Source organism: Camelus bactrianus, chromosome 11 (assembly GCF_048773025.1).
Source record: "Camelus bactrianus isolate YW-2024 breed Bactrian camel chromosome 11, ASM4877302v1, whole genome shotgun sequence".
Classification (NCBI taxonomy): Eukaryota; Metazoa; Chordata; class Mammalia; order Artiodactyla; family Camelidae; genus Camelus; species Camelus bactrianus.
Window position 1 is genome coordinate 32683444 of NC_133549.1, and position 19350 is coordinate 32702793.

The window sequence follows — 19350 nt, forward strand, 5'->3', positions numbered from 1 at the left end:
CCAGCTTCCTTTTCATGACCTCTGTGCCAGCCACTGCTCAGCTTCTCATTCCTTCAGACACAGCAGGCTCTGGATGACCTGCCTACTCATCTGCAGTTTTCTTACATGCTGATCTGTATATTCACAAACCAATTTTCAGGGTGGGTTATTTTTGTGGATGGTTTAGCTCAATTATTATGAATTTATTCAGCAGAGTTTTACTTTCAAAGAGTGACATTAAGCTCTGGGAACATCGTACTGGGGCCTCCTCATGCTGACTATAGAAGATACTGAAAATACATATTAATATTTATATTACTATCACTCTATTACAAAACAATAGGAGTTTGGAAGGGTTGGCTTACATACTAGAAAATTTCAGCCTCATATCAAAATTAATTAATGTTGTAGAAAGAGACATGTTGTTGTGAGAATTGTCTTATTCTATGTGTATATGAAGCACATTTTAATCTCATGTTTTGGAAAGATGGTTATACTTGGTTTTAGTTTAATAAAATTATCCTTGTCTCACCAGGATACTCTGTTAAAAAATACTTACTTGAGAAAGTTTCCCCAAAGGAGCTTTTGTAACATCACATTCATCTTGTACTAAACGTGCCATAGGCAAATTTGGGGATGTCAAAAGGTCATTGTCTTAAGATCCTGGACAAGATTTTAAAATTCGGCAGTATTTCATAATCCTCTTAAAATCTGTACAAGCACTTTTGCAGGGCAATATACCCTGTAAATTCCTTTTGGCCTGAAACAGATGTAGTAGAGGCTAAAGGCTGATGAATAATGTAAATGACTGAAACATGTCAGTTATATGGAAAAATGTCCACATTTTTCCTGTTAGCAGCTCAGACAACACATGTGATCTGTATCCAAATGGCACATGTATTGAAGTAACTTGGAATTTGAGTATTCCTCTGACTTTTTCCTTTGTGAAAAAATTCTTGAATTTATAGTACCTTGATCCATAAGCTTGGGGGATTTTTCATACGGCGGAGGCTAGATGAGACACCAGATGGACGGAAAGATATTCTCTATAGAGCTTTGCTCCATGGGGTATGTATGATGTCTAATTATCCTTAAAGCTGTTACGGTAGTTACCACAGTAGAAAGCGAAAGAATCTTGACTGTGATTTTAAACAGTTGTCTGAGTAATTATTTGAATGATTATTGCTTGGGTATGGGTTTGATGATTTTTTGTCATCACCAAAATAATTTGAGTGAGATATTTTGTCAGTAATGAAGTTATAATTTGGATTTTACTGATTTATTTTTCTTAGATTGCTGAGCTTATGCTAAGTTGGGTGGTCTTGAGTTCATGTTTTACTTTCTCCTTATATCCCAGCATATAGTCGAACTACTTCGGCAGCAGCAGTTCTTGGAGATTTTTCTGGAAGGCACACGCTCCAGGAGTGGAAAAACCTCTTGTGCTCGGGCAGGACTTTTGTCAGTTGTGGTAGATACTCTGTCTGCCAATACCATCCCCGACATCTTAATAATACCTGTTGGGATCTCGTACGATCGTATTATTGAAGGTCACTACAACGGAGAACAGCTGGTAAGAGGACCGCTTACTTGAAAGTCATCTTTGCCTTGTCGGTCTTTTGCTTTTAGATACTATACAAGCGCTTTTGGAATTAGTTAGTGATATTTGGGCGCTGTCTAGTTCTGCAGCGCTGTAGGGGCCTGGGGGGCGGGCTTTCAGCTCCTGCGGCGGCCGGATTGGTCATGCTGACGTCGCGCTTCCCTGTGCTCGGAGGGACGTGGCTAGAGTTATCAGCACCGGCCTTGGTCTCGGGGTCGGGACACAGAAGAGCACTTGGCACTGAGTTGCCATCTTTACCCTAGGGGGTTACTTTACCCTGGGGCTCATTCTCCCCAGGACTTAGTGTTTATGTGTAGTTTCAGTTAAGCCTGAAGAACTGGTGGGATCATGTTGACAAAGTAACTACAAATTAACTTGAGAACTGACATTTCCTACCTGCAGCGTATGTTTTGGGAGGAATTTAGTTTTTGTCCTATTTAGTGTGGAAGTCTTGGGCATGGTACTTGTTTCAGGCTTACTGCCCAAAACCTGTTAGAAGCTCAAAGACTTTTGATAATGAGAAGCTTTAAAAATTATATGGTAGCCCTGGATTACTATCTGTTATCTCCCCTGGGAGACCCCGCCTTGTGCTACATGTGTCTGTCCTAAACGTGCACATCACTCTCTCTGACTGGGTCCCATGAGGTCCTGTCTGAGGCCCGTGTCTGCTACATGGCCATCTTCGTGCCTTACGTATTTTAAATATTCAGGAAACGCTTACTGAATGAGTAATTGGCTCCAAGGCCACTATGGGACCGGACTTGGCATTCACTTGCTAATATTACATGTTTGGACTCTGGTAATCATCAGACCACAGATAAGGTGGCCTCTTTGACATCTTATTTTCATCTGAGAACTGCGGACAGTTTTTCAGGCTGTTATTTCGTTTTTATCCTTCACTAGTTTGCAGTTGTATTTTTGTGAATGATGTAAACAATGCACTAAATGAAGTTGTGTTCAATGTTTTGTTTTTCATTGGCCAACTTACCTCTTCTGATGATGTGTTTACACCTTTCAGCATCCTTGAATGCTAAGCATTTTCTGACAGGTCTCATTCAATGAATACCATGAATACTTATTTTCTTTCTTTATTCATCATTGTCTTTTCCAGATAAACCTTCAGTTTCCATTTAAAAAATGAATACATTTTATTCTTTGGATAACAGAATGTTTGCGTATGTGTTAGTTTTATTTCTTACCATTGCTATTCTTTCAAAATTGGAAATTAGGGAAAACCTAAGAAGAACGAGAGCCTCTGGAGCGTAGCAAGAGGCGTCATTAGAATGTTGCGGAAAAACTACGGGTGCGTCAGAGTAGATTTTGCACAACCATTTTCCTTAAAGGTGAGTGTCTCTGGAAGTGAAGCTGTGTTAAAGCGTTGGTGTAGCTCAGTGTCAGAAGATCTGGGCTCTTGTCCTGCCTCTGATGCCTCCTCTCCGTGTGAGTGGGGCCTCAGTTTCTCCTCTTGTAGAATGAGGACTCGACAAGAACAGTGTTTCCTGAATTTTTCCACCAAAATATGCCTGTTGACAAAGGAGAGTAAATGTCTATCTTTGGGAGATATTGGTCTCAAAATTTACTGCTATATTTTAAAAGTCATGAGAATGAATTTTTAAAAATTCATGTTGCTTTATAATATGTATCAGTATTTTATATTATGTTCTAAAGTTGCCTTTAGGAGAAATTTTTCAAAACATGTCTCCTGTCTGGGTAACACTGATAACCTAGGATGATGCTCCAGTTCTACTGAGTGGAGTCGAATCCCCGCATATTCAGAGGGATGATGCCATCCGTATGCAGGAGCCTGGGACTGGTGGGACCCTGAGGTCCTGCGGTTTTAAATTCTTAAGATTTTCGAGTTGGTAAAGGAGAAGAAGAAGGACGGGTATCTGCAAATCTTGAACTCCCAATTTATCTCTTCCTACCCTCTTCCCCCCGGCTCTGTAACCAGAAGTTTGTTTTCTATGTCTGTGAGTCTGTTTCTGTTTTATAAGTAAGTTTGTCTGTCTTTTTGTAGATTTCACATATGAGAGATATCATATGGTATTTTTCTTTCTTTTCCTGGCTTACTTCACTTAGAATGACAATCTCCAGGTCCATCCATGTATATGTAAAATAGATAAACAACAAGTTCATACTGCATAGCACAGGGAACTATATTCAATATCTTGTAGTAACCTATGGTGACAATATGAAAACGAATATGTATGCTCATGTATGACTGAAGCAGTGTGCTGTACACCAGAAATTGACACATTATAGACTGACTATACTTCAATAAAAAGAAATATATGTATATATATAAAGAAAAAAGAAGGATGAATAGTTGGGTTAGGGAGTCAGAAACCTCTAGGTGAGGCTCAGAGATCCTGCTTCTCCTTTTGTTGCACTTTTTGGGTTTACTTTTAAAGGTTCTAACTGCTGTGTTGGATGCTTTCTGTTCTTAAGTGCTTTCAACTCTAAGGGGCCTTGTCATTTTCTTACCACTTTAAAAAAATATTACACAGTTTTATCTTGTTATGATTTGCTTTAGAATATTATGTGACTTTCAGGTTGTCAGATTCTTTTTAAAGGTATGGTTGATCAATTATCATTCTTAATAATATTGGGAATGCCAAATAATTTACCGAAGATGTGAGAAAAGTTAAATTTTTTCCTTTAACTTTTAAGTGATTTTGCTTAAGCATGGTCCTGTTCTTTATAACTTCAGTTCTTCAATTTCAGGCTTAACAACATTCTCTGAGTCGCTCTGCACTCCTGAAGATAGATTAGAATGTAGAAAGTATTTTTCATGTTTTGTAGTATGGCTCATTTTATTAACAACTCCCTTTTTACTTTTTGAAGATGAAATTATGTTTTCTAAATGTTCATGAAGTGAGACAGTGGGTGTAAATGACTGTGTTGTGTTTTCTCCCCCAGGAATACTTAGAAAGCCAAAGTCAGAAACCTGTGTCCGCTCCACTTTCCCTAGAGCAGGCATTGTTACCAGCGATACTTCCTTCAAGGTAAGATTTGTGGAAATATTTGAATCAAGCTAAACTACCACATATCTGTCATTTCTTACATCCCCTGGAAACGTAGGCTGCCTTTATTAGGAACATGCTTGTTCTTATTTTCCCTTCCTCACTGGAGGAACTTTCCTCTTGGTCTGATAAAGAATCTTGAAGTGGCATGTGTCCATATCAGCTTGAAGGTTTTTTATTATTTGCATCATAAAATCCTTTTGGTTTTGTGCCTCATGTTAGAGTTCTTATTTGATTTGTTTTTGAATGTTTGAAATGTTCTTTCGGGTAGTAGCTTAGGTTATGCAGATTGTACATACATGCAACATGTAAAAGAGTTTCCCTATGTGAATTTTCTGGAACTGAAATCAAATTGTCACTTAGAGAAATTGAGTATTATGCAAATTATATTGTATGTACATGTCAAATTTTTGAAAATGTTTTAAAATGACGCATGTTGTTTTATGCATTCTTTCTGCCAGCGAGTTCTAGATATGCTGTACCAGCTATTTAGTCATAATTAAATAACACGCCTTGGGCAGGAGAGTATATTAAACATAGTAAGGTATATTCTGGAGCAAAACAACCCATAGAAATAATGTTTGTGGTTTAAATTTAGAATATATGTAATTTAAAGTATCTAATGCATTTATATCTTAGGCCCATGTAGTTTGCTTTATAAAAGAGTGGGATTATAGAAGTCTAATTAAAAAAAATTTTTAGACCCATTAATGCTGCTGATGAAGGTACAGACATGTCCATTAACGAGTCCAGAAATGCAACAGATGAATCGTTCCGAAGAACATTGATTGCAAATCTGGCTGAGCACATCCTCTTCAGTAAGTAGAATTCCACACTCTTTAATTCTGCAGTCCAGCTTCGGCGTGGTGCAGTGCAAGCCATACAGGTTTTGGAATCTGCTAGAGTGGGATTCTATTACCTAATACATGGGGTCTGATAATTAGCAGGTGCTCATGTGGTAGTTCTTACGCTTTAAAAAAAAATAATGTTGCCAAAATGATTTGTTGACTCTTTTGCTCAAGAATTAGTTTCTTTGAACTAACTTACAGTACAGCATCTAGGTTTATCGCTGCATGTCCTTTCCCCCTGTGACCCTATGGATCATTTTTATACGGCAAATTCTGTGTGGCTATTATGTGTAAAGCTTTGTCTTAAGGAGCTTGTGTTCTTCTTAGTGGGATAGTTGTACACAAATAATTCAAGTGGGAGTGACCCAGAGTGAAGTGAGTGGAGTGTAGAATTAGCCGTCCTTAAGTTCCAGATTGCACCGTTGTGTCATGTTGGAGAGGCCACTTCAAGATCACGCAGCAGCAGCGTGGGCCCTTGGTGCACTGCTGGGATAGGGGGTGGGGGGCAGGTGGCTCGCAGGACCTCCTCCCCTTCGACACCCATCGTGGAGGCTTCCCACCTCAGCCCACTCCTTCCACTCTAGCTGCTGCTACTCCTGCTTCACACTGGGCCAGGGTGTTCTTTCTTAAGCATATCTGATTGTATCTCTCCCTTGCTTAAATTCTGGATGCTAAAAATACTGCATCCTTAATGTTGAAAAGTGGGAAAATAAAACTCACTGCCCAAATAACCTGCGGTGTTGCTATCTAGTCTCCAAAAATATGTTTTACAGTTTCGTATTGTGCTGTTTTCCATTTATAATGCAATTTTTTTTTTAAATGGAGGTTCTGGGGATTGAACCCAGGACCTCATGCATGCTAAGCATGTGCTCTACCACTGAGCATACCCACCTCCCCTTTTATTTTTTTTTAATAAACTCCTTCTAAATATTCTTTTTAATGGCTAAATATATATGGTACTGGGTACTTTTTTGTTTCTTAAACACTGGAGACATCAGTGAATTCATTATCGTCTGAAAACTCACAACTGTTGTCCTTACTTTAGATTATTCCACAGATGTTCTCATATTTGATTTGTATAATTATAATTTTTTACAATTTGGAATATTGGGTTATGGGACTATAGTCATTCTCAAATGTATTTCTATCCCCTTACTCCTTACCTCTGACCTGCATCTGGGTCAGATTGAAAAGAGGAAATTAAAATGTATTGAGTGCCCATTACTGTGGTGGGTTATGTGCCAGGTCAGTCATTTTGTTCTGACCCAGCCCAGGGAGCGAGGTGGGGTGCTCATTTCACCAAAGGGAAGCTGAGAAATTAGTATAGAAGTTAAGATTTGAGCTCAGATTTCTGACTTCACATCCATTCCCCCAACACACACACACACACACACACACACACACACACACACACACACACACACCCTACCCCTTCGTTGTCCTGTGCGGTGAATTCTTGCAAGAGGAGTGAAGTAGAGATCTGGTCATGGTAACTGCAGCCGGGACCAGGTCAGGAAACACAGGAGGAAGATGTCTTATTGAGCCCTCTAGGACAGCTTCATACTCTGGGTCTTGGTGTTTCCATAAAGGTGTCTCTTGGTTATTGAATAACTAAATTCCAAATCCCATTGGCCTGATTGAAGGTGGACCTACCTTAGACTTAATTCTGTTACATGAGGAATAATGATCTCTAAGGAGGTTCCATCAGCCCAGAATATGGTATAATGTTATAACTTCCCTTCAGTAAATCATAGTCACCACTTTGGGAAATGTGGTGGAGGACTTTTATAGGTTTGATATTTAGGTACTTTTAGAAAGTGTCAGCTATATTTAAAAAAACAAAGTGCAACTAATGCTTTGTGCTTGCCTTTTAGCTGCTAGCAAGTCCTGTGCCATTATGTCAACACACATCGTGGCCTGCCTGCTTCTCTACAGACACAGGCAGGTATGTCTGCAGTGTCACCTGGAGTTGAATAGAAAGCGTGTGACTATGCTTCAATTAAAAAAAAATCTTTGGAGGGGAAAAAAAATAAAGTGTTCTTTATCAGCTGTTCAGATACTTACTGATAGATTTGGTCCCCTTCTGGCTAGTTCTGTGAGATAAACAGTAAAATAAGCTAAAGTCTGCCCACAGGAGCTTACAAACCAGTTGGAGGAAGAAATCTACACAAAAACCTTGGAGACTGCTTTAAATAAATAAATAAATAAATGTCTACACATGTATATATATGTTGTATATATATGTATGTAACAGTAAGACATTCTTTGAGTAATACAGTTAATGTAAATAAAGCATATCTCATCAACATGCAGAAAGTATTCTGATCGCTAATAGTTTCTAAGCTATTTGATTTATACTCAGGACCTGCACTCTGCTTTCCCACAATCCACTTGTCTAAGCCCTGTGATGGAAAAGACTATGTCTGTCTGTCTGTCTGTCTCACTCACAGTCATGTTCTCAGTACCAAACATAGTGCCAATATATAGGCCCCAAATAAATATTTGTCAGATAAATATTTAAAGTGAGGGAAATTCTTGCTGAAAAATAGGCACTTCTTACTTTCAGATGGTGGCTTCTTCCTTTTGTGATCTTATGTGCTCATCTCGTGCGTCGTGGCTAGAGTGTTCTCTGGATGTGGAAGTATCTTGATGTTCCTAGGAGACCAGCTTTTAGACCAGTTTTCTGACCTCCTTTGCTTTGGTCTCCTGGCTGTTTTTCTGTATGTGCTGACAGTGAGCTGTGTAAAGCCAAGACCAAAAAAAATCTTTGGAACGGACTCTTGGCCTTTTGGAACTTAGGTTTTCTGCTCTCACGAGACCACTTCTGCCTGTTTCTCTAGGGAATTGATCTATCCACGTTGGTGGAGGACTTCTTTGTAATGAAGGAGGAAGTCCTGGCTCGTGACTTTGACCTGGGTTTCTCAGGAAATTCAGAAGATGTAGTCATGCATGCCATACAGCTGCTGGGGAACTGCATCACCATCACCCACACCAGCAAGAGCGATGAGTTTTTTATTACTCCCAGCACAACTGTCCCATCAGTCTTTGAGCTCAACTTCTACAGCAATGGGGTGCTCCATGTCTTTATCCTGGAGGCCATCATAGGTATGTTGGGCCCTGAAACACTTCCATGGTAGGTGAAGTGGCCAGATGCTCGCAGTGTTGTCTCCTTCCATCTGAATGATCGTGCCTTGTTTGAGGGAATATGTTGCTATAGTCTTAATTTTCGAATAAGAATATGATCTGCTATTATCACTGTTTATAGCTGATTTTTACATTTATTGTTCAGCAAGTAGTAACTGAATTACTGTAGGCATAGCATTACACTTTTTACTAAGGAGGAGAGGTAAGATGTCTTGCTATCCAGGAGCTGAAAATGTAAGTGAGATGAGACATACACGTGGCCGGGAAGTGAGTACAGGGAGCTCATTTGTGATCAGGAGGGAAGAGAGGAAGAGAGGAGAGGGGACGGAAGCTTCTGAGGAAGGTTTGGTAGGGTTAGGATCCCGTGGAATCATGAGAAGTGAATGCTGAAGGGATTTACTTAAATTTCTCCAGTGAATACAGATAGTTATCTTTGATGTTTTAATAGTCTATTAAGGTAATCCAACTTACTGAGCCAGTTGAAATTTTTCTTGGAGATCGAAGGCTGCGGGCTTCATCGATGCTTTTGCTTTCTCAGCCTGCAGCCTTTACGCGGTAGTGAAGAAGAGGCCCCCAGGGGGGCCTGCATCCGCCAGTGCAGTCAGCCAGGAGCAGCTGGTGCGGAAGGCCGCCAGCCTGTGCTATCTGCTCTCCAACGAAGGCACCATCTCTCTCGTGAGTGAAGACTTCAGCATTGCCTGCTCTCTTTTTCTTGAGCATTTTTACAGAAACATAAAATGCTTTTCTTTTAGAGAATTTTTGAAGCTTTACATTCCACTCTTGGGTTGCAGTGACCTCCAGGCCAATTATGTGGTCACTACCTTGGTTTGCTGTTGGGGTCACCGCTCCAGCAAACCCTTCATGCAACTGTGAGGTGTGACAGTTCTCTATTAGTCGGATACACAGTCACTGAGCTGTTATTGTGCATAAGGCACTGGTCCTGGGTTTTTAAATAATCACCATGCCCACTCGTAGATGATGGAACCAAGCAGATGAGAGTCAGAAATAGTCATAAAGATCATCTGCTCAGCCCCTGTCCCTTACAGACGGGGAGACAATGTCCCAGCAGTACCAACGAGCACTTGTTATATTTAAACGCTTGTAGACGTTTATTATGAGGCACACATGTTAAACGGTAGAGAGATTTTTTTTCTCAGAATCATCAACAAATAGAATTCATATTTTATTTAAAGTCTTTTCTTTTCCACTGATATAAATGTGCCCTGGGACATTTCTGAGCACATGTATCATGAGTGCAGCCCTCCTCCCCAGCGTTCTTTGTATGTGCCATGTTGTGGCCCTGTTGAGGAATCTGTTTTGCATGAACCTTGGTGGGTGGGATAGGAAGGGGTGCGATGGGAGGCGATAGGGTAGATAAGGCTCTCAAGATTGACCTTGTCTTCACCTGGGTCTTTTTTGAGTTATTTGAATCCATATTCATTTCCTCATCCACCACCTTTATGAACAACATTTACTGTAAGATAAGCTTTTGCAGAGACATTATCTTGTAAAGAAGAAAACTGGTGGCAGGGGCCTGACAAGCAGCCCTTTGAGGCCTTGCTCCTCTAGAGGGAGACACTGAGCTCAGGAGCCCTTTTTGCAGGTGGTGCCGCATTGGGTGCTCTGCCAGTCAGGTCACAGGTCTCTTCTCAGGCTTTGTCCGTGACTGTGCACTCAAGTTGGTGGGTGCATCTTGGGGCTCACCCCGTGGAGTGAGGCAGGTGATACCATGGAAATTTTGGCAGCTACCTTGTACGATATTTTCTGTCTTTAAAACAAAAATAAATGTAAGACAATGCCATTTTACATTGGAATGCCTTTTCTTTTCAGCCCTGCCAGACATTTTACCAAATTTGCCATGAAACAGTAGGCAGGTTTATCCAGTATGGCCTTCTTATAGTGGCGGAGGTAAGAGGCCAAGTTTGCCTTTGTTTACCTTTATTTAGTTTTGTGCTTTTCATTTCCCTGTCATTCCTACCAGTTATTTTAACCAGTAATTCAATTTGACATATGGTCACCTCCAGATGAGGTGGAGAGAAAATAAGATTGGGGAGACTGAATGTCTTTGGGGATTATTTAATACTTTGGTTCCTTTTGTGTAATCAGTATTGTCTAAAACATATCTTGACTTGATTCTGTGACATCCAGAAGTCTGCATTCCAGGATGAGTGTGCTTGTAGCTGGCACGTACACATTTTTCTCTTTTGAGATTTTGTTTTTATTTTGACAGATTTGGTGTAGAGGGTATGGCCTGGGAAAGTGGGCATCAGTTTAGAAGAGGTGATCTGTCTGGTAGCTTTCCTTTCTTTTCCCCTCCCTCTTCCTTTGTTTTTCCTCCCCTGCTGTCTGCCACGTGATTGTGAGAGTGGAGACGGTAGTGGATTGACGCTGTGAAAGGCTAGACAGAGGAGAGTAGGGAAGGGAACAAGGGAGGACTGCTTGGTCTGGGGTCCAGCCGGGCGGGTGTCTGTGTGCCTGTGCGTATTTATTTACCGTTGGTCGTCTCCTTGGCATAGCAAGATGATCAGGAAGATACTAGTCCTGGTCTTGCTGAGCAGCAGTGGGACAAGAAGCTTCCTGAACCTTTGTCTTGGAGAAGTGATGAAGAAGATGAAGACAGCGATTTTGGTGAGGAGCAGCGAGATTGCTACCTGAAGGTACTTGGGTAGAGAGCCCTGGTGGACATCACAGTGATGAGTTGATGTTTATGTTGCCACTAGTTCATGAGGTTCTTAGAAACTGGGACTCTGGGAACTTACTTGTATCTAAAACACCCACAAACCAGCTCTGATGCTCTACACCCAGTAAAGGTACTCGAGCTGTTTGAATTGAATTAATACCTTAAATTGTTCAGTTTGGGTAGAGATAAGTGGAAAAAGAGACAAGAGTCTGAAGATCCAGGGAGATGGACACCGTAGATGACCCCTCTCATGACCCTCTCCTCTGAATGCACAGGTGCAAACCTGTTTGCCCACACCTGCACTCACTCCTGAAGAGGCGGTAGTCTTGTTCAGTCATCACCGAAGCAGGGGAGCCCCATCCCTGGTACTGGTGAGAAATTCATATTCAGCTGCCATTGGCTGGCTTGCTCTTTTTGTCATTCTCGGTCTTGCCAACCCTCCCGAAATTTCGTATGTGGAGCTCTTTGTATTCAATTAAGCCAGATCTGTCACAGAAGATTTGGATTTTTAAAAGTTGATTTTCCCTGCTTTAGAAGAATCAATTTTGTCTACTTTGTAATTTTAGAAATTAGTAATAATGACCCATCTTTTCTGAATACCGTAAGTGGATGAGTCACTTTGCAGTGGGATAGCATCCCTCATTTACACACACATACACAGTCAGGAGAATTCAGATGACTTTTGGAAGTTTTTCCATTTTGGGTATTATTAGTTTCAGGATGGGGCGGTGGTCTTGTTTCCACACTCCAGGGGGGCTTATCTGAATGTGAATGTTTTGGGTGGGTGCAGTGAGAGCCCCCACTGCCACAAAGCACCCCATCACCACCACCCTCTTCCCCACTCTGCAGGACTGTGGGCCAGAGGCTGTGCGGGGTGGCAGGCGGTGAGGGCGGGGAAGGACTGGGATGATCTTGGCCTGTGGCCTTTTTGCACACGTGAATGACTGTCGAGCCAGACTTCAATTTCTTTAGGGTCCCGCCTCCTGACCAACTATTTTCAGTTATGACAGTATGTCATAATTATGTCACTCAAGTATGACAGTTTCTTCTCGGCAGCTGTTCCATGAACACAAACCTCAAATACTGTGGAAGTCAGTGATTACAATAAAGAACGCATTTCAAAACCAGCATTCGTTCCAGCAGGGACTCTGTGCACACAGAGCAGTAGGCTGTTTCTGTGTGGGGACAGGGGGAGGCAGTCTTCTCAGGTCACTGGTTCTCCGAGGCTGTCCCTCTGTCCGCAGACCTTGTTCCTTCTGTGCTCCCTGCATGACTGGATCTCCTGCTCTCCCACCCCCAGGTGAGCCAGTCCAAGGAGCACCAGCAGTTCATCACCTTCTTACAGAGTCTCCTGGGGCCTTTGCTGGAGGCCTACAGCTCCGCTGCCATCTTCATCCACAACTTCAGTGGCCCTGTGCCGGAGCCTGAGTATCTGCAGAAGCTGCACAGATACCTACTAAGCAGAACAGAAAGGAATGTCGCAGTATATGGTACGTGTGTCCCTGTTTGGCTTCCTTTGCAAGCTGTGCCTTTTTGGGTTACAGGAATCTGCTAATTATAGACAACTGGGGAAAAAATTGCAAAATTATCCTGACCTCTAACTCCATAGGTTACTGCTAATACCTGTTTTGGTACATTATGCAAATTGAAGAATGCAGCTTTATACTTTTATGTCTGGCTTTTTTCACTTAACATTGTGAGATTCATTCACGTTGTTGCACGTGGCTGCTTGTTTATTCTTCGTGCTTTGTAGTATTCCACTGAGTAAATATTTACTGTGTTCTGTTTATTCATGCCCATCAGTGAAGGCTGTTTGAGTTTTGCAGTTCAGAGCTACTGTGCGTGGTGCTGCCGTGAACACGTGTGAGTTGTCTTTGGTGGACGTGTGGACTCAGTTATGTGGGGATGTGCAGGAGTAGAAGTGCCTGGTCACAGGGTGTGGCATGTGGCGTTAGTAGGTGCTGCCAGATGGTCCCCAAGTGGTGAGCCAGTCTGCACTCATGGTGACAGTGTGCGTTTCAGTTGTCTCCCATCCTGGCTGGCACTTGGTATCGTCTGGTGTGTAAGAGGTGTGATTCGGCTGGGAGCAGCATTTTATACAGTTAAAGTTAGGACTGAAACTACTTTGAATCAATAATTTTTAGAGCCAAAAGGAATTTAGAGATAATCTATCTCTAGATATTGATCTAGAGAGATCTAGGCTGGTATCACGCCCTTTCTCTCTCTCCCCAGGTACCATATATGTATATGTGTATGTATATAATACATCTGTATCTCTAGATACACCCCTAGATTGATATCCTCACTTTGCAGCTGAGGAAACTACCCCAGATCACATAGCTAGTGACAGGGCAACCTGGCTTTAGAGCTCGTTTTTTCTGACTTCTAGACTTGTGCTCTTCCTGGTGCCACTGATGTAGGAATCATCCACGCAGCACTGTGCAGTTTAAAGGACCTTCTGCACACTGTCTCATTTGATTCTCACAGAAACCCTTCAAGATGGATGTTCTGGGTATTTCTCTTTCGCTCCCTCTTCTCTCTGCCTGTCCCTGTCTTCTCTTCCTCCCTCTTGCTCTCCTTATCCCTCTCTCCTTCTCTCTCTTTTTTCCTTAGCAGACGGCAGAGTAGGTTTAAAGACGAAGCAAGTCCTTTGAGGCCTCACAGGTCACCGGTAGCGGAAGAGGAGCTTGACGCCGGTCGGCGGACCAGCTCTGATCCTCTCCCCAGCCACCCACACTTTGTTACTGTGGAGACTGGGGGTCTCGTGATTGCCAGGCCTAAACCTTTGACAAGTCTTATTCTTTCTCTACAGCTGAGAGTGCCACGTATTGTCTTGTGAAGAATGCTGTGAAAATGTTTAAGGATATTGGGGTGAGTGTCCACCGCTTATGGTGTAAAAGCACTTGTTCACTTCTGTCCTCTTTCCGTGTAGATCTAGTGTGTCTGAGTCACCTTTGTGCTGGGGTGGACCCTGAGCGAAGCTGTGTCTGTGGATTGATCAGGGGGGCATTTCTGGGGATTTGGAGGAGATGGGGCCCATCAGCACAGGTTTATTTGAATGTTCAGAGTGTTCCTGGTTTTCATCTTCATTCCAGATGAAGGTGTCATTGTGTTTCAAGAGTCTACTACAGTTTTAGTGGGGATGTTAATTATGCCATATGACTTTCAGTCCTTTTCTTGTGTTTTTACCAGTATTGCTAGAGGTATCCTCAGGTGTCCTCCACCTTCACATATCGTTTGGGACATGAGTCCCATGGAGATGCTATAAGTCTTTGTCAGGGACTGTTTGTGACTTTATTCTAACATAAATTTTAAAAAACAGTGCACTGATTGAACTCCACTCAAAACCCCTCATACCTGCCCCCATCACCTCCCCACCTCATACTCTCACACACCTACCTGTACATTTAATTAAAGCCTGGGTATGGTTTTATGTGTCTTACTGCATTTTGGGGTCTAGGACACAGGACAGGGTTGGTGATGGAAATGACCCCCCCCACCCCTTTCAGTTTGTCTTTAATCTAAACTTTCTCTCTAGGTTTTCAAAGAGACCAAACAAAAGAGAGTGTCTGTTTTAGAACTCAGCAGCACTTTTCTACCTCAATGCAACCGGCAAAAACTTCTAGAATACATTCTGAGTTTCGTGGTGCTGTAGGTAATGCCTGGCACCTCTGGCAAGTGAAGGGCATGGGATGAGCCCCTCGCAGACTCCAGCCTCTGGCTTGAGAGCTGAAGGTGCCATCATGGGGTCGGGCCTGACCTGTCCTGATGTGACCTCCTGGAAGACAAGTGCCTTCTCCCCTCCGTGGACCTGTGATCACCCCGACTCTGAGATGACACAGCCGCCTATGCGTCACACGCTGGGGGCCTGCGGCCTCCGCTCACAGTTCATAATCAATAGGTTACAAAATGAAATCTCAAACAATTATTTTGGAGCTTATTAAAGATTTACACTTTCAGTATAACTGTTAAGGACTAATTACTGTGATGGACACAAAAATGTAGTTGGTTCTAGAGCTGAATCCTGTATAGGACACTTAATGTTGTCAGGTAATTTGTTGGTATATTTTCTGATTGATGGTTAATGCTTCCTTTAAAAATAATCGAGTCATCCATTCACTGTTCTATTTTGGTTTTGTTTTTAGTTTTATCTTTGTCAATCATAGCTAAATTTTAAATGGGAACACGTTTCATCCCAAAGTGCTTTACAAATGAACGGGCTAATGTACATCACACCCAGGGATCACTGTGCTGTCCTCCGCAGTCAGATTTAGAATGTGTCTAAGAGCTAAGTGAAAACACAATGTTAGTTTAGGTCAGAAATAGAGATAATGTGACCAAACAGCTAACATCAGGAAATAAATTTGGCTGGCAAAATTCAGGATAAACTTGGCCAGAAAACTGACTTTGAAAACTTTTGCTTATATAAAAAAAAGTGCCATTGAGTTTTAAATGACCAACAAGTATTTAGGAACAACTCCTGTTTAATACCTGAACCCCTCCACCCCTCAGGTAGTGCCTGCCCCTCGCAGGTACAGCTGTTTCTTGGAGATGGCAGGTGTCCTGCCTCGACTAGCTTGGTCTGATAGACCACACTGGCACAAAGTGCTCTGGGCGCAGGCAGGCTGCCCCCCGGGCTCTCGTGCACCACGGGCGGGTTGTGCCCTGCACCTCTTCTGGGTGCCTGGTACCCGCTCAGGTTGGACGGTGTACAACCTGGGCAGGATGTGTGGGGGCCCTACTGACTGGCAAATCACTGAGGGGCCTGTATAGATTTTTAGCCTCAAGGAAAAACCATGCTTCTTTAAAAAATGTCTGTGGGCAACATGCCGAAACCCCGAAGCCACATAGTGGCAGGTAATTGTGAAAGGTTGTCTGTTCATAACAGGCAGGTGCCTTTTTGTGAGCAGGGATCATAATTGTTAGCTAATTGTGGTAATTATGGTGATTTCTTAAAGATCATGTGATATTAAACATTTGCTAACAGCTTATTATTCCTTCTCTTCTCTCCGTGGTGTTAGGGAATTAGGAGTTTTTCCTGATGAATGTTGCGGATAGTCTTTGAGTTTAATAGAAGAGTACAGAGAATGAAGTTTGTACTTTCATCAGCTTGGATTATAAACGCTAGTAGTAGCTCGTGGATATCCTGTGTCTGTTGGGAGAGGGAAAGATCCTGATTGCGATTCACGTTGTAGGAAGTTTTTGAAACCGGAGCAATAATGCCATGCCGTTGTGATTTTCTTCCACTCTTCTCAAATTCTGCATTTACAATACACGTTTTCTTTATAGGAACTCATGTACCGTTAAACCATTGTCCATGTAGCAGCAGCCCCGGTGGGGAGCTGGATCTTCACCGTGTAGCATCATTCCATTTTCGTAAGCAGGATGGAGCTCTGCATTTAGGGGACACCCAGGCAGGCTTGTTTAGCTCCCTTTGTGTTCTGTATCTAGGCAAGCAAACATTTCACTAGTCTCTTTTATTCGTCTTCTGAATTATAGATCACTCGGACTCTTTAAGTCAAGGTTGGGGGATTCTGCCTCCCCGCCTGTGACTTCTGCTAGGAGCTGCTGCTGCACCAGCCTGAGCAGGGAATGATGCTTTTCTGGCTTTGTTTCCCCTTTCAGTTGGTTTGTTTTCTAGAAATCTAATCAGATGCTTTGGGGAATGCAGTGTATGATTTGCTAGCTCTCTCACCACTTAACTCACTGTGAGAATAAATATGCATGCTGTCTGTAATTAACTGGTGCTTTGAAAACCTTTTTTAAGGAAGAAAAATCTCAACCAAAGTTCTGCTCATCCAGACAAGTTCATCCCTGAGTTAATTTTAGCACAGCTCACTCTTGAGTGCCTCGTTACTGAACGAACATCCATCCTCACAGCAATGCTTCCAGATAGCACTGTTTTGCTAAAAAATTTATTTTCATTGTTTTCCAAAAGTGAATGGCTTTCATGTAAGATTAAACAAACTAGGTGCTTGTAAATAATTTATTACAGTTTACTCTGCTGCATTTCTATAAAACTGAAATGCATGCCTTCCAGGGGAAGACTGTGAGTTAAGTTAAAAAGCAAACAAAAAGACCCGATTATTAGCAATATGAAACTGCACTCTTTCAAAATGAGATTGTCCCAAGTAATTCAGAAGAGGGGAAGGGATTTTTGCTGTCAAAATTTTATGAAAAACAAAAGGAAAGAACTAGTGTGTAGAACTAGGAACAGTCTCATGAAGTCACGAGAGTGAGTGGAGATAATACATCAGGGGTCGATTGCAATGAATGTAAACTTAGACTGTGGAATTTCCAGTCTCAAGGGGAAAAGCATTTCCCAAAGTTCTCCAGGTAACATGAGTGCTCTGTGAGACATTCGTAGGTGTGCTGTAGAAAAAGTGTTGCTGGTAAAAATAAATTTGCACAGGGATCCACTCCCCTAGAAACTCACAGTGCACTTCCGTGCAGTAAGGGCTCAGGGTCTGCCAGTACCGAGCCTGTTCAACCCAGCGTGTCCCAGTCTGTGTGACGCCAGGGCCTTGTGCCCTCTTGGGGCACCTACAACCTCTCATTAGGCTCACAGAAAACGTTTTCGGAAAAACTATGTTAGGTAGTTCTTTAAGGGGACAAAGCAATAACTACCAGATGGCACAGAGGCAGCATTTGCATGCATTTTGTACAATCAAAAATTGCATTTAATGGATGTGTATTTCCTCTCCTGGAGACAATAAGCACAGAAAACTATAAATATAGGTGGTCAGAGCTCTTTCCTTTGGAAAGATCAGCCTTCAGTGATTCTGGGTTTTTCACTGAAAGTAGCAAAATTAACACTAAGATTATTAACGGGGGTAGATAACTAAGATTTTAATTCAGATCTGGAAGAAAATATCACACAGTTGAATGCAGATTTTTATCCACAAAGATTTCTAGGGTTTAGAAATGATAGGACCTACTGCTGAGGTTTATAAGACTTAATTTTGAGGTAAATCTGTTTTTTAAAACACTCTTTTTAGGAACTTGAGACTTGGCATCTGGCATTTGAGTTTAATACAAACTAATGATTGCATTTGAAAGAGATTTTTGACTTTATTTCTGAACATCTGAAGCTCTGAAATGCCTTGATGGAAGATGTTAAACTATTTGCCTATTGTACAAAGAAATGTTTGATTGTTGTAAAAGATTTACTATAAAGTCCCAGAAAATAACACGGTGTAATGTTGTGAATGAAACTTATTTGGAAACGTTGATTGATTTTTATGCCTGTTAATATATTGTAAGAAGCACCGAAGTGTAGTTTTGTTTTAATAAACCAAAAAGTGAATATATCCTTGATGTCCTGCATTTGTAGTTAAAAGTTCCTTCATAATTCACTGTACAAACAGTTCTTATTTGATTTCACATAGGACTTTATTAAAGTGCTTACAAGGAAAGATCTTACATAAATTTATGAGCCTGCAGTGTATGATTGTATTATTGACACAGAGCACTTCAGATTTGATCAAGCATTTGGAGATGTAGGCACCTACATCTTAGCTCCTCCCCTCCTTAGTAAATGTTCATATCCCAGGGATGTTCTGTGGGTTTCTGTAAATATTCTCCTAAATGTGGTGCTTCTGTCATATTTTAATACGTTTAAGTTTATAAAAGTATCAACTGTAAGTGTCGGGTTTTTCCCACTAGTTCGTAATAGTTGCTAAAAATAGTTTACTTTCTTGACAAGTATTTTGCTAGAGCACGTTTTCTGTGGATGCTTTGAAAGTGATCCAATGCAGCCCTCTCTCAAGTGTGTGCCCTCTGGAAAGGGTGTTAAACAGGTGCCTGGTGATGCCACCTGTGCCTCTTGGGTGCACGATGGCCCATGACAGGCTCTGAACCTGATCAACAGCCGAGATGGTCCCATCTGTTCTGTGCTTTCTACTTGAGCCCATCTAGTCTCCTCTGGCGTGTTGTTGCCATGACTATGCACTCACCCTTTGGTGCATTCCTTCTTTCCTTTGCACTAGCAACTTTCTTGTTGCTGCCAAACATTGCCTTCCCTTTACTATAGCAAAATTCTTTTTATAGCCACTCACTCTCTTTAAGTGAATATTAATT

At 41.9% G+C, this 19350-nt stretch overlaps 1 protein-coding gene across 6 annotated transcripts in view; it reads left to right on the plus strand.

Moving 5' to 3' along the window:
* Nucleotides 1-18581, plus strand: part of GPAM (glycerol-3-phosphate acyltransferase, mitochondrial) — a 59795-nt gene extending 41214 nt beyond the window's left edge. For all 6 annotated transcript variants that reach the window (XM_010969802.3, XM_010969801.3, XM_045506518.2 and 3 more), the window contains 13 exons: nucleotides 948-1047; nucleotides 1337-1549; nucleotides 2806-2919; nucleotides 4496-4581; nucleotides 5302-5417; nucleotides 7322-7392; nucleotides 8288-8552; nucleotides 9130-9266; nucleotides 10422-10499; nucleotides 11108-11248; nucleotides 12572-12761; nucleotides 14084-14142; nucleotides 14810-18581. In XM_010969802.3, the coding sequence (XP_010968104.1) occupies nucleotides 948-1047; nucleotides 1337-1549; nucleotides 2806-2919; nucleotides 4496-4581; nucleotides 5302-5417; nucleotides 7322-7392; nucleotides 8288-8552; nucleotides 9130-9266; nucleotides 10422-10499; nucleotides 11108-11248; nucleotides 12572-12761; nucleotides 14084-14142; nucleotides 14810-14926 (1687 nt within the window). In that variant the 3' untranslated portion in view covers nucleotides 14927-18581. The remainder of the gene's footprint in view (nucleotides 1-947; nucleotides 1048-1336; nucleotides 1550-2805; nucleotides 2920-4495; nucleotides 4582-5301; nucleotides 5418-7321; nucleotides 7393-8287; nucleotides 8553-9129; nucleotides 9267-10421; nucleotides 10500-11107; nucleotides 11249-12571; nucleotides 12762-14083; nucleotides 14143-14809) is intronic.
* Nucleotides 18582-19350: the final 769 nt, after the last annotated feature.